Below are 14566 nucleotides of genomic sequence, written 5' to 3'. Positions count from 1 at the left end.
TGTTGGCATGCGGCTATGTGTCACCAGACAAGAACAGGCAAGCTGGAACTGACCTGTTTCGCGGTCAGGTGTAATAGTAGGAGTCATTTTAGACCCTCCCTAGGTTAAGGATCAATTACAGGCTAAGTGTAGAGAGTTTAAGACACGCTTTCTGTGAAAGGGGTTGATTGTATGTGCGGGTCGGGACAACGGAGAGAAATGCTGTGTGGCAGCCACTGGCCTTTAGGACTAAATTTACTGTTCAATTCTGTTTCAGAAATGAGTGAAATACTTATCAACTAACTAATTATTTGGATTAAAAATCCAAAATCAGTTGGATTAATATTTATAGTTAATATTTCATAATTAATCCTGACTTATTACAGTCCACCACAATGATGATGAAAACCCTCTAATTTTAAATGACACGCTATAGCTTACAATTCTGCATTCACAAAGAGAACTCTAAGCTAAAATAGTCCATGCAGAAATATCTACAGTATTCAACAATGTAATAAATTTTAATTTTATTCTCAATCTTATACCTTTTTTCCAACCAGTATAATTAATCCAGTTTACCCCATCACGTCTTTAAACCATGATCTCATCATGTGGCCATCAATTGGTGCTCCTCACCAGCAGCCCAACATAGGCTAGCCCAAGGCAGATGACATAAAAAGTTAAAGAAAATAAAATTAAGGGCGTAAAGAAAAATCAAAACGAGCTCAGAGCCAGGTGCTAAGAATGAGCCATTTATTAATAAGTTACCTGAAAGGTCTCACTCACAGCTGGCTACAGTAGCTAGCCATGATTCCAGCCTTGTGCTCAGAGCTCCAGGCACACACATCTCGAGTAAATAGCCAAGAAAAACATCAGGTAAAACTCATCCTTGGACTGAGAGGAGACCTTAAGACACAATAAATGAGGCTGCACCTGCAGAGGACATAGCCGACAAGCCAAACAGACAGCTCACAGGACAGGAGACTTGTCAGCTACACATCAGACAAAGTCCAAGTATCCAGAATATACAGATCACTTAAAAATTTAAACCCTTGCCAGGCACTGGTGGCTCACCCTGTCATCCTAGCTACTCAGGAGGCTGAGATCTGAGGATCCCGTTCAAAGCCAGCCCAGGCAGGAAAGTTCATGAGACTCTTATCTACAATAAACCACCAGAAAACTGGAAGTGGCTCTGTGGCTCAAGTGGTAGAAAACTTAATTTTGAGCTAGAGAGTCTTCTCAGAAGAAGTAAAAATGGCCAATAGATACATGGAGAAATGCTTAACATCTCTGGCCATAAAGGAAATACAAACCAAAACAAGAGCAAGATTCCACCTCATACCATGCAGAATGTCCATTATCAAGAACACAAATGCTGGTGAGGATATGGCTGAAAGGGAGTGCTACTCACTGTTGGTGGGAATGTGAGCTTGTTCAGCCACTCTGGAAAGCAGTGGGGAGGTTCCTCAAAAGACTAAACATAGAACTACCCTATGACTCAGCAATTACTTTTGGGCATTTATCCAAAAGACCACAAAGCAGCCCACACTAAAGCCACCAGCACAACCTTCACTGCAGCACTATTAACCACAGCCAAGGTATGGAATCAGACCAGATGCCCCTCAATGAACAAATGGATCAAGAAAATATGCTGTATATACGCAATGGAATTTTACTCATCCAATATAGAATATTGTTCCATTTGTAAAGAAATGGAAAGACCTGCAAATAATTATGTTAAGTGATGAAAGTCAGGCCCAGAGACAAAGGATGTATGCTTTTCCTTATATGAAGCTAGATTTGTATTATAAATGTACAAGCAAATACAATGGGTGGTATGTAAGTATATGCAAATGCATTACCTTAAATACAGTAAATTCAAGAGAGAACTTAAATAGTGAAATTCCATAGAAAGGCAAAATAAAAATTCAGGAAAGTAAAACATTAGAAACGGGGTACTTGAAAGGGGTGGGGTGACGCCACTTCCAGTTTTCTAGTGCTTTATTGGAGATAAAAGTCTCATGGATTTAACTGCCTGGGCTGGCTTTGAACTGCGATCCTCAGATCTCAGCCTCCTGAGTAGCTAGGATGACAGGCGTGAGCCACCAGCGCCTGACCACTTTCGTTTAAGAAACAACTGCCATTTCTACCTTAGAATCGTATAAATTTTCTCCAACGTGGGAGCTGGTGAGTGAGCCTCACCAGGCCCCCACGCAGAAGCCCTGGTGCTGAGATGTCCCATCGGGGCTGAGGGCCTGCTGTGCCCCGGCCGACGGTGCTCCTGGATGGGGTACACTCGGCCTCCCCCCCCCCCTTCTCCCCCCCCCCCCCCCCCCCCCCCGTGACCTGCAGGAAGTTCTGAAGCATTCAGAGTTAGTCTGTCTATTGCCTTCTCTTGGAATGTGCTCTGTGTCTGGTTGAAAGTTTAAACCCCAAAATGCTTTTGAGATTTGCTGTCTCCCCCCCTCCTCTGCCTTCTATGTTCGCTCTAGAGAAGATTTTCCGACATGCCCCAGCACAGAGGAGGAAAGCCGCAGAGCTTCTCTATCTCCGATGCCTGTACGGAGATGCCTCCATAATACGCAGGAAACTTCCCCTCACTCCAGGGTTATTCTAGATTTGGAAAAAGCAGGGTAGATACAAGGTCAAGAAACCTTCCAGCTCACTGGAGAAGAAACACATGGCACTTGAGAAGACTTCCATGCGAACCACCTGCTTTACGGTCAGGGTGGCATCTGCTTCATGTTCTCCACACAGGAGCCACTGGGTGAGGGCCAGAACCCCACCAGAAGTCCCACAACCACGCGGAGATTCCAGGAGTGCGCAGACAAAACCAGTCACAGGACTCTAACCTTGAGACTAGTTATCCACCCTTCTGCCCACCCCTTTCTACGTCTTCCTGTGAGCTCTGGTGCTGATTGGCACAGGAGGAAGGAGGAGCCGCAGGCCTCGGAAGCAGATGCCTCCGTCAGTACTTGTCCTGCTCTAGCCAGACACGTGGCGGTGCTAGGGTGTCCCCACCACCGCAGAACGCCACTCGGCTGAGTGTGCGAGCCTGAGACGTGGCTCCTAATTCTACTAAAAATCTTTCTACAAACAGTTCTTCCCTGAAGTGCTCTCTCAGGCAACACAATAGAAACTACATTTAGGAAAAATGCTAGGAACATTAGTGTATTTATTCAGTCCACACTTATACAAGTATGTGTGTAGGTAACTCTAATGTGGGCAAATGCACAACATTGGTCTGTAAATAAGAAGCGGAACTCACAGCTAGACTCAGGGTGGTGTCCTCTATCTGGTCTTGGGGGAGAAAAAGTGCGTCGGGGCAGAAGGCAGTCTGAGGCGGCTGCAGGCTGGGGGTGGCATTCACTGCCGGTCAGTCACCTTTCCTGTCATCAGTGGCCCTGTGAACTGCGAACATCAGGGGAAGGGGGGAATGGTGCAAATTCTGCACTCATAAAAGAACCCCAAGTTACTTATTTATCAATGAAGAGAAAACACATACGTTACTGTCCTCATGTCTGGAGGTGACACTTTGTGTCACGTTTAGTGGTCATGCAGTGTGGCGTGGGTCTAGATTCTTTAGCTACCTGAGCTTTCGAGTTTTATTGTCTGTTTGCAGCTCTGGTGGTGTTCAGACTCACAAAGAAGTGAAAATGATGTAAAGAACTAAGCTTTCCCAGAATCCCCACGCTGCGTCTGCCAGTTTGGGAAGCAGCCCCTGTGCGGGAGTTGGAAAGTGAAACAAAAGAACTTGTGTTTAGTCCCACATTTCTGTTCCAGCCCCACTGAAGCGGCATATTTATTGTAAAGATGTCTGGAAGATATGAGGGGAATAACTTTAAATTTCATGATCGGCCACTGCATTCTGAGGAAAAGGCTGTTTTGGTTTGGTTGCGTTTTGGATTCTCTGACCAGGGAACGGATGCAGTAAGCCCACAACCTTGAGCACTCTACCTCCAAACCAATGCAGAGACATGCTACAATATCTAGTTGACAAGTGAACTGAAAGCCGGGAATGGAATTCCTCAGGAACCTCTGTGAACCCTAGGCTGGGTCCTGCCAGCCACAGATGTCTGGTGAGGGCGGCCGCAGCCTCCTCTCTGCCCTCCTCAGACCTGGGTCCAACGGCCTCGTCTCCAAACAGCCCTGGGAGTCACTCGAAGGTGTCCTTACCGGAGGAGTGTGGAAAATGTAGACGGAGGAGCCCTTCAGCGCCAGGAACTTGGAGGAGAACGACAGAGCGGCGTCTTCTCCCTGGAGCCTCTCGCTCACCCACCCCATGTGCACGACCTGCAGAGGGAAACCTCTGAAAATTAAAGGCCAGCCTTAAGGAGGGCACGCCAGAAGACAGTGCTTTAACCACACGCAAGGAGCAGTAACCCGAGACCAGACCCGATCCGGACTGTGGGAACAGCCGTGCTGTTTGAACACACCATGTACGAGTTCAAAACATACCAAGAACGATTCTCGCCAGACCTAAACTCTGAATGTGACATGCATGTGTATACTAAACAACAGTGGCCATCTCTTATCTCATCATTACACAATTTCAAGGAAGCCATCCATGTAACGTATCCTCATTCAAGCAACTTTAGTCAAGACAGACGCCAGACCCCATTAGTGACTAAGAGACCTGTTCAGCTTCAGGGCAGCACTGGCACGGGCCGGGTCCTCAGGCATGAGTAGTGGCTCTTGCCTGTGCACAGAGCCCCGGCTGCGCTGGGAGCTCATGGCTACGGCCAAGTGGAGGCAGCATCTGCTTCAGGCCTCTCTGGATGGCCTGGCCAACTCCCCGAGTGCACAGTGAAAAACTCCCCGAGAGGTGAAGAATTCAGAGGGGCTGAAAACGCCACCTCTTCCAGGAGCTGATGCTGCCATGGTGCACAATCTGCCTCATGCACAGTTTCCATCTTGTTTCATCCGACTCTCCTGGATAGGCAAAGCTTTTCTGAATTTCCTTTGAGTAAATTTATAGTACCAAGGAGTTCCTCGGGTGCTCGCGGTACACCTTGAGCAGGTTCAGCCCCTCCATACCAGTCCTCTGCCCTCCACTGTGAGACAGGGCTGGGCAGGGTTCATCTACATGTACATACCACACACACCGGGGGTGGCAGCCTCCAGGACCATCTCCTTTCCCACACTCATGCTGGTCCCCAGCCATTCCTGTTTCACATTCCAGTCCCATCATCCCCATCATCCCCACCATCTCCACCATCCCCATCATTTCCACCATCTCCATCATCCCTATCATCCTCATCATCCCTACCATCCCCATCATCCCTACCATCCCCATCATCCCTACCATCCCCATCATCTCCATCATTCCCACCATCTCCATCATCCCCATCATCTCCATCATCCCCATCATCCCTACCATCCCCATCATCTCCATCATCTCCACCATCTCCAGCATCCCCACCATCCCTACCATCTCCATCATCCCCACCATCCTCATCATCCCTACCATCCCCATCATCCCCACCATCTCCATCATCCTCATCATCCCTACCATCCCCATCATCCCTACCATCCCCATCATCCCCATCATCTCCACCATCTCCATCATCCCCACCATCTCCATCATCCCCATCATCCCTACCATCCCCATCATCCACACCATCTCCATCATCCTCATCATCCCTACCATCCCCATCATCCCTACCATCTCCATCATCCCCATCATCCCCATCATTTCTACCATCCCCATCATCCTCATCATCCCCACCATCCCTACCATCCCCATCATCTCCATCATCCCCATCATTCCTACCATCCTCATCATCCCCATCATCCCCATCATCTCCATCATCCCTACCATCTCCATCATCCCCATCATCTCCATCATCCCATCACCTCCATCATCCCCATCACCTCCACCATCTCCATCATCCCCACCATCCCCATCATCCCTACCATCTCCATCATCCCCATCATCCCTACCATCTCCATCATCCCTACCATCCCCATCATCCCTACCATCTCCATCATCCCCATCACCTCCACCATCTCCATCATCTCCACCATCCCCACCACCCCCATCATCTCCACCCTCTCCACCATCCCCATCATCTCCATCATCCCCATCATCCCTACCATCCCCATCATCTCCATCATCCCCATCATCTCCATCATCCCTACCATCCCCACCATCCCCATCATCCCCATCATCTCCATCATCCCCATCATCCTCACTATCACCATCATCTCCATCATCCCCACCATCTCCATCATCTCCATTATCACCACCGTCTTATATCCCTCAGCGAAAACATATTTTGGTTTTTTAGTTTTTTTAAGATTGGCTTATATCAGTCAAGGTGATTTCCAGTTCCATCTAATTCCCTACAAATGATCTAATTTTGTTTTTCTTTATGGCTGAATAGCACACCATTGTGTGTACCAAATTTTCTTTATTCATTCATGGGCTGTTAGGCCCCTCGGCTCATTGCACAGCTGGTGAATAGAGCTAGGACAGACACAGCACATAGGTGTCTCTCTGGTGTGCTGGTTTAAACCCTTCAGATTATGTCAAAAGCTGGTGTGGCTGGGGCTTCTGCAGGTCTGTTTTGGAATGTGCAGGGTCTCCATGCTGATCTCCACAATAGCTTCAGTAGGTGCATAAGCACCAACAGTGCATAGCTGTCCGTCTGTCCCCAACATCCTCAGCAGCATTTGAACATGATGATGGTCATGAGGTAGGTTGGATTCACAATGCATTATCTTTTGCACCAGTCCTGGGGTTTGAATTCAGGGCCTGGGTGGTGTCCCTGAGCTTTTTGCTCAAGGCTAGTGCTCTACCACTTGAGCCACAGCTCCACTTCTGGCTTATTGGTGATTAATGGGAGATAAGAATGTCACAGACTTTTCCTGCTTGGGCTGCCTTTGAACTTGGATCCTCAGACCTTAGTCCCCAAGTAGCTGGGATTACCGGTGTGAGCCACCAGTGCCCAGTACCATACCATTTGATTTGCATTTCCTTTTGGGTTAAGGATGCTGAACATTTCTTAATGTATTTCTTTGCCATTTGTACTTCTTTAGGGAACTCTGTTCAGTTTGTTTGCCCATTTATCAACTGGACTTCTTTTGTTGTTCATTTATTTAGCTCTTTCTATAATATAGAAATTAATCCTCTATCCGTTGAATAGCTGGAAAGATTTTCTTTACTGTTCTAAAAATTGTCATAGTAATTACTATTCTGTAGAATGTCTAATAATTGTTTTCTTTGATGTAAAAATGTGTAATTTGATGAAATCCAACTTGTCAATTCTTACTTTTATTTCCTGGACAATTGCATCCTATTCAGAAAATAACTGCACTAGCCGGCATCCTCAGGTATTTTTTCATGCTTCTTGTGATAGTTTTGAAGTTTACGATGTTGCTTCAGCTCCTTTGTCACAAATCAGATTGCTGTAGCTGTGTCAGTTTATCCTGAGTTTTCTATTCTATTTCCGTGGTCTTCATGTCATTGTCATGACGCTTTGTTAACAGGGCTTAGAAAAGAAATACAGCTTTTTACATGACTCAAATATTTCATGTCTCATGAGTTTGTGTTTTTTCTATGTATATACTTGCATCCAAGAAGATAACATTTGTTATCAATGTGACAAGATGGTGACATTACAATAATACATTTTATTTTGGATGTGACCTTGGGCACATATGGCATAACTAGAACCTTTTCCCCCAATAAACAGAACTTGAATTATTTATCTCACACGATAATGATGAGAATTTAATACATGTTGTTGAAAAATCTCCTCTTAAATATATCAGCCAGGAGGGGCAAAGTATGCGTTGTTCAGATAGTATCAATGTTCTGAACAGCCACTAAAATATAATCCATGCCTTGAATGTCTCTGGCTTTGAAATTCAATTCACACATTGCTTACACATATCTAATAACAGACTTGACCTTTCTGAAATTTCTGAGGAATATATTGGCAGAAACGCTGCTTAAACTTGTAAGATGTGCTCGATTTTCACTGTTAAAATGAGGCACTTTCCTGAGCTAGCAGATATTTGATGTGTTTAAAACTTACATGAGTTAAACGCATGATCACTGCACTACTACATGGTGATAATGATTTATATAGTTTATTTTATAGGATTCATTTTAGGCAGGGGATATAGAATAACTGAATTACATACACTGATTTTTATAGAATAATGAAAAAAATCACTGTATATGTAGCAATGTGTTCAGCAGAGCCACGTTTCCAGAATATCTGGGTGTGTCCTAAGGTGTTCAGAGTTCCCCTCAGCAATTGTATGTTAACACAAGGTCCATTGCTACAGCTCCTAAGGGCACTGAGTCTGGTGAGGATTCACGCCACACTCAGGGTCTGAGCCTCGCCTGTGGCGTGGTGAGCAGGGCTGAGCTGAAGACCTTCTGCTCCTGATTTCCTCATATTGTTATCTGAAAACGTAGGAGCATTAACTGTCCATTTCTCCCCATGGCTGGTTAGTGTCCAAACTTCCCTTCAAGCTGAACCTCAATGATCTACTTCCTGCAAGCAGCCTCACAGCCTAATGTCCAGACCACCTCCCAGATGGCCACTAGCCGGGGAGCAAGTGCAGAAGGCAGGAGGCATGAAGGAACTAGAAACAGTGCAGATCTGACCACAACAGCTAAGATTCATGACCTCCTCTCCCTTCATGAAACGCTCAGCCTTTACTGTCACTGTCACTAGAAAAATTATCAACTATGGTAATCCCACTAGGGGCTGAGGGCAGAGCTATAAATTTCATAGACACAAAATGACTATAGACAGGTGAAAGAGAGAGAGGGAGAGGGAAGGACAGTGCAGAGGGGCTGAGGGTGACCACAGGAAGTACAGCGTGGAAGGATGGAGGGTGAGCACAGGAAGTACAGTGTGGGGGATGGAGGAGCACAGGAAGTACAGTGTGGAGGATGGAGGAGCACAGGAAGTACAGTGTGGGGGTTGGAGGAGCACAGGAAGGACAGTGTGGGGGATGGAGGAGCACAGGAAGGACAGTGTGGGGGATGGAGGAGCACAGGAAGGACAGTGTGGGGGATGGAGGAGGAGCACAGGAAGGACAGTGTGGGGGATGGAGGAGCACAGGAAGGACAGTGTGGAGGATGGAGGAGGAGCACAGGAAGGACAGTGTGGGGGATGGAGGAGCACAGGAAGGACAGTGTAGGGGATGGAGGAGCACAGGAAGGACAGTGTGGGGGATGGAGGAGAACAGGAAGGACAGTGTGGGGGATGGAGGAGGAGCACAGGAAGGACAGTGTGGGGGATGCAGGAGCACAGGAAGGACAGTGTGGGGGATGTAGGAGCACAGGAAGGACAGTGTGGGGGATGGAGGAGCACAGGAAGGACAGTGTGGGGGATGGAGGAGCACAGGAAGGACAGTGTGGGGGATGGAGGAGCACAGGAAGGACAGTGTGGGGTATGGAGGAGGAGCACAGGAAGGACAGTGTGGAGGATGGAGGAGCACAGGAAGTACAGTGTGGGGGATGGAGGAGCACAGGAAGGACAGTATGGAGGATGGAGGAGGAGCACAGGAAGGAAAGTGTGGGGGATGGAGGAGCACAGGAAGGACAGTGTAGAGGATGGAGGAGCACAGGAAGGACAGTGTGGGGGATGGAGGAGAACAGGAAGGACAGTGTGGGGGATGGAGGAGGAGCACAGGAAGGACAGTGTGGGGGATGGAGGAGCAGAGGAAGGACAGTGTGGGGGATGGAGGAGCACAGGAAGGACAGTGTGGAGGATGGAGGAGCACAGGAAGGACAGTGTGGGGGATGGAGGAGGAGCACAGGAAGCACAATGTGGGGGATGGAGGAGCACAGGAAGGACAGTGTGGAGGATGGAGGAGCACAGGAAGCACAGTGTGGGGGATGGAGGAGGAGCACAGGAAGGACAGTGTGGAGGATGGAGGAGCACAGGAAGTACAGTGTGGGGGATGGAGGAGCACAGGAAGGACAGTGTGGGGGATCGAGGAGCACAGGAAGGACAGTGTGGAGGATGGAGGAGGAGCACAGGAAGCACAGTGTGGGGGATGGAGGAGCACAGGAAGGACAGTGTGGAGGATGGAGGAGGAGCACAGGAAGGACAGTGTGGGGGAAGGAGGAGGAGCACAGGAAGGACAGTGTGGGGGATGGAGGAGGAGCACAGGAAGGACAGTGTGGGGGATGGAGGAGGAGCACAGGAAGGACAGTGTGGGGGATGGAGGATCACAGGAAGGACAGTGTGGGGGATGGAGGAGGAGCACAGGAAGGACAGTGTGGAGGATGGAGGAGGAGCACAGGAAGGACAGTGTGGGGGAAGGAGGAGGAGCACAGGACGGACAGTGTGGGAGATGGAGGAGCACAGGAAGGACAGTGTGGAGGATGGAGGAGCACAGGAAGGACAGTGTGGGGGATGGAGGAGGAGCACAGGAAGGACAGTGTGGAGGATGGAGGAGCACAGGAAGGACAGTGTGGAGGATGGAGGAGCACAGGAAGCACAGTGTGGGGGATGGAGGAGCACAGGAAGGACAGTGTGGGGGATGGAGGAGCACAGGAAGGACAGTGTGGGGGATGGAGGAGGAGCACAGGAAGTACAGGGTGGGGGATGGAGGAGCACAGGAAGGACAGTGTGGGGGATGGAGGAGCACAGGAAGGACAGTGTGGGGGATGGACGAGGAGCACAGGAAGCACAGTGTGGGGGATGGAGGAGCACAGGAAGGACAGTGTGGAGGATGGAGGAGGAGCACAGGAAGTACAGGGTGGGGGATGGAGGAGCACAGGAAGGACAGTGTGGGGGATGGAGGAGGAGCACAGGAAGGACAGTGTGGGGGATGGAGGAGCACAGGAAGGACAGTGTGGAGGATGGAGGAGCACAGGAAGGACAGTGTGGGGGATGGAGGAGGAGCAAAGGAAGGACAGTGTGGGGGATGGAGGAGCACAGGAAGCACAGTGTGGGGGATGGAGGAGCACAGGAAGGACAGTGTGGGGGATGGAGGAGCACAGGAAGGACAGTGTGGAGGATGGAGGAGCACAGGAAGGACAGTGTGGGGGATGGAGGAGCACAGGAAGGACAGTGTGGGGGATGGAAGAGCACAGGAAGGACAGTGTGGGGGATGCAGGAGCACAGGAAGGACAGTGTGGGGGATGTAGGAGCACAGGAAGGACAGTGTGGGGGATGGAGGAGCACAGGAAGGACAGTGTGGGGGATGGAGGAGCACAGGAAGGACAGTGTGGGGGATGGAGGAGCACAGGAAGGACAGTGTGGGGTATGGAGGAGGAGCACAGGAAGGACAGTGTGGAGGATGGAGGAGCACAGGAAGTACAGTGTGGGGGATGGAGGAGCACAGGAAGGACAGTATGGAGGATGGAGGAGGAGCACAGGAAGGAAAGTGTGGGGGATGGAGGAGCACAGGAAGGACAGTGTAGAGGATGGAGGAGCACAGGAAGGACAGTGTGGGGGATGGAGGAGAACAGGAAGGACAGTGTGGGGGATGGAGGAGGAGCACAGGAAGGACAGTGTGGGGGATGGAGGAGCACAGGAAGGACAGTGTGGAGGATGGAGGAGCACAGGAAGGACAGTGTGGGGGATGGAGGAGGAGCACAGGAAGCACAATGTGGGGGATGGAGGAGCACAGGAAGGACAGTGTGGAGGATGGAGGAGCACAGGAAGCACAGTGTGGGGGATGGAGGAGGAGCACAGGAAGGACAGTGTGGAGGATGGAGGAGCACAGGAAGTACAGTGTGGGGGATGGAGGAGCACAGGAAGGACAGTGTGGGGGATCCAGGAGCACAGGAAGGACAGTGTGGAGGATGGAGGAGGAGCACAGGAAGCACAGTGTGGGGGATGGAGGAGCACAGGAAGGACAGTGTGGAGGATGGAGGAGGAGCACAGGAAGGACAGTGTGGGGGAAGGAGGAGGAGCACAGGAAGGACAGTGTGGGGGATGGAGGAGGAGCACAGGAAGGACAGTGTGGGGGATGGAGGAGGAGCACAGGAAGGACAGTGTGGGGGATGGAGGATCACAGGAAGGACAGTGTGGGGGATGGAGGAGGAGCACAGGAAGGACAGTGTGGAGGATGGAGGAGGAGCACAGGAAGGACAGTGTGGGGGAAGGAGGAGGAGCACAGGACGGACAGTGTGGGAGATGGAGGAGCACAGGAAGGACAGTGTGGAGGATGGAGGAGCACAGGAAGGACAGTGTGGGGGATGGAGGAGGAGCACAGGAAGGACAGTGTGGAGGATGGAGGAGCACAGGAAGGACAGTGTGGAGGATGGAGGAGCACAGGAAGCACAGTGTGGGGGATGGAGGAGCACAGGAAGGACAGTGTGGGGGATGGAGGAGCACAGGAAGGACAGTGTGGGGGATGGAGGAGGAGCACAGGAAGTACAGGGTGGGGGATGGAGGAGCACAGGAAGGACAGTGTGGGGGATGGAGGAGCACAGGAAGGACAGTGTGGGGGATGGACGAGGAGCACAGGAAGCACAGTGTGGGGGATGGAGGAGCACAGGAAGGACAGTGTGGAGGATGGAGGAGGAGCACAGGAAGTACAGGGTGGGGGATGGAGTAGCACAGGAAGGACAGTGTGGGGGATGGAGGAGGAGCACAGGAAGGACAGTGTGGGGGATGGAGGAGCACAGGAAGGACAGTGTGGAGGATGGAGGAGCACAGGAAGGACAGTGTGGGGGATGGAGGAGGAGCAAAGGAAGGACAGTGTGGGGGATGGAGGAGCACAGGAAGCACAGTGTGGGGGATGGAGGAGCACAGGAAGGACAGTGTGGGGGATGGAGGAGCACAGGAAGGACAGTGTGGAGGATGGAGGAGCACAGGAAGGACAGTGTGGGGGATGGAGGAGCACAGGAAGGACAGTGTGGGGGATGGAAGAGCACAGGAAGGACAGTGTGGGGGATGGAGGAGCACAGGAAGGACAGTGTGGGGGATGGAGGAGCACAGGAAGGACAGTGTGGGGGATGGAGGAGCACAGGAAGCACAGTGTGGGGGATGGAGGAGCACAGGAAGGACAGTGTGGGGGATGGAGGAGCACAGGAAGGACAGTGTGGGGGATGGAGGAGGAGCACAGGAAGGACAGTGTGGGGGATGGAGGAGCACAGGAAGGACAGTGTGGGGGATGGAGGAGCACAGGAAGGACAGTGTGGGGGATGGAGGAGGAGCACAGGAAGTACAGGGTGGGGGATGGAGGAGCACAGGAAGGACAGGGTGGGGGATGGAGGAGCACAGGAAGGACAGTGTGGGGGATGGACGAGGAGCACAGGAAGCACAGTGTGGGGGATGGAGGAGCACAGGAAGGACAGTGTGGAGGATGGAGGAGGAGCACAGGAAGGACAGTGTGGGGGATGGAGGAGCACAGGAAGGACAGTGTGGAGGATGGAGGAGCACAGGAAGGACAGTGTGGGGGATGGAGGAGCACAGGAAGTACAGGGTGGGGGATGGAGGAGCACAGGAAGGACAGTGTGGGGGATGGAGGAGGAGCACAGGAAGGACAGTGTGGGGGATGGAGGAGCACAGGAAGGACAGTGTGGAGGATGGAGGAGCACAGGAAGGACAGTGTGGGGGATGGAGGAGGAGCAAAGGAAGGACAGTGTGGGGGATGGAGGAGCACAGGAAGCACAGTGTAGGGGATGGAGGAGCACAGGAAGGACAGTGTGGGGGATGGAGGAGGAGCACAGGAAGTACAGGGTGGGGGATGGAGGAGCACAGGAAGGACAGTGTGGGGTATGGAGGAGGAGCACAGGAAGGACAGTGTGGGGGATGGAGGAGGAGCACAGGAAGGACAGTGTGGGGGATGGAGGAGCACAGGAAGGACAGTGTGGGGGATGGAGGAGCACAGGAAGGACAGTGTGGGGATGGAGGAGCACAGGAAGGACAGTGTGGGGGATGGAGGAGCACAGGAAGGACAGTGTGGAGGATGGAGGAGCACAGGAAGGACAGTGTGGGGGATGGAGGAGGAGCACAGGAAGGACAGTGTGGGGGATGGAGGAGCACAGGAAGGACAGTGTGGGGGATGGAGGAGCACAGGAAGGACAGTGTGGGGTATGGAGGAGGAGCACAGGAAGGACAGTGTGGGGGATGGAGGAGCACAGGAAGGACAGTGTGGGGGATGGAGGAGCACAGGAAGGACAGTGTGGGGTATGGAGGAGGAGCACAGGAAGCACAGTGTGGGGGATGGAGGAGCACAGGAAGGACAGTGTGGAGGATGGAGGAGCACAGGAAGGACAGTGTGGGGGAAGGAGGAGCACAGGAAGGACAGTGTGGGGGAAGGAGGAGCACAGGAAGGACAGTGTGGGGGATGGAGGAGGAGCACAGGAAGGACAGTGTGGGGGATGGAGGAGGAGCACAGGAAGGACAGTGTGGGGGATGGAGGAGCACAGGAAGGACAGTGTGGGGATGGAGGAGGAGCACAGGAAGGACAGTGTGGAGGATGGAGGAGCACAGGAAGGACAGTGTGGGGATGGAGGAGGAGCACAGGAAGGACAGTGTGGGGGAAGGAGGAGCACAGGAAGGACAGTGTGGGGGAAGGAGGAGCACAGGAAGGACAGTGTGGAGGATGGAGGAGCACAGGAAGGACAGTGTGGAGGATGGAGGAGGAGCACAGG

At 51.7% G+C, this 14566-nt stretch overlaps 1 protein-coding gene across 1 annotated transcript in view; it reads right to left on the bottom strand.

Annotated features, from left to right (window-relative positions):
- The window catches only part of Sntg2 (syntrophin gamma 2), a 189229-nt gene that overhangs the window by 40045 nt on the left and 134618 nt on the right, over nucleotides 1-14566 (bottom strand). Inside the window, exon 14 of the mRNA XM_042670490.1 lies at nucleotides 4156-4272. Coding sequence (XP_042526424.1) covers nucleotides 4156-4272 — 117 coding nt within the window. The remainder of the gene's footprint in view (nucleotides 1-4155; nucleotides 4273-14566) is intronic.

Source organism: Dipodomys spectabilis, unplaced genomic scaffold (assembly GCF_019054845.1).
Source record: "Dipodomys spectabilis isolate Male_0828 unplaced genomic scaffold, ASM1905484v1 ptg000561l, whole genome shotgun sequence".
Taxonomy (NCBI): domain Eukaryota; kingdom Metazoa; phylum Chordata; class Mammalia; order Rodentia; family Heteromyidae; genus Dipodomys; species Dipodomys spectabilis.
This window is presented reverse-complemented; position numbering and strand designations above follow the sequence as displayed.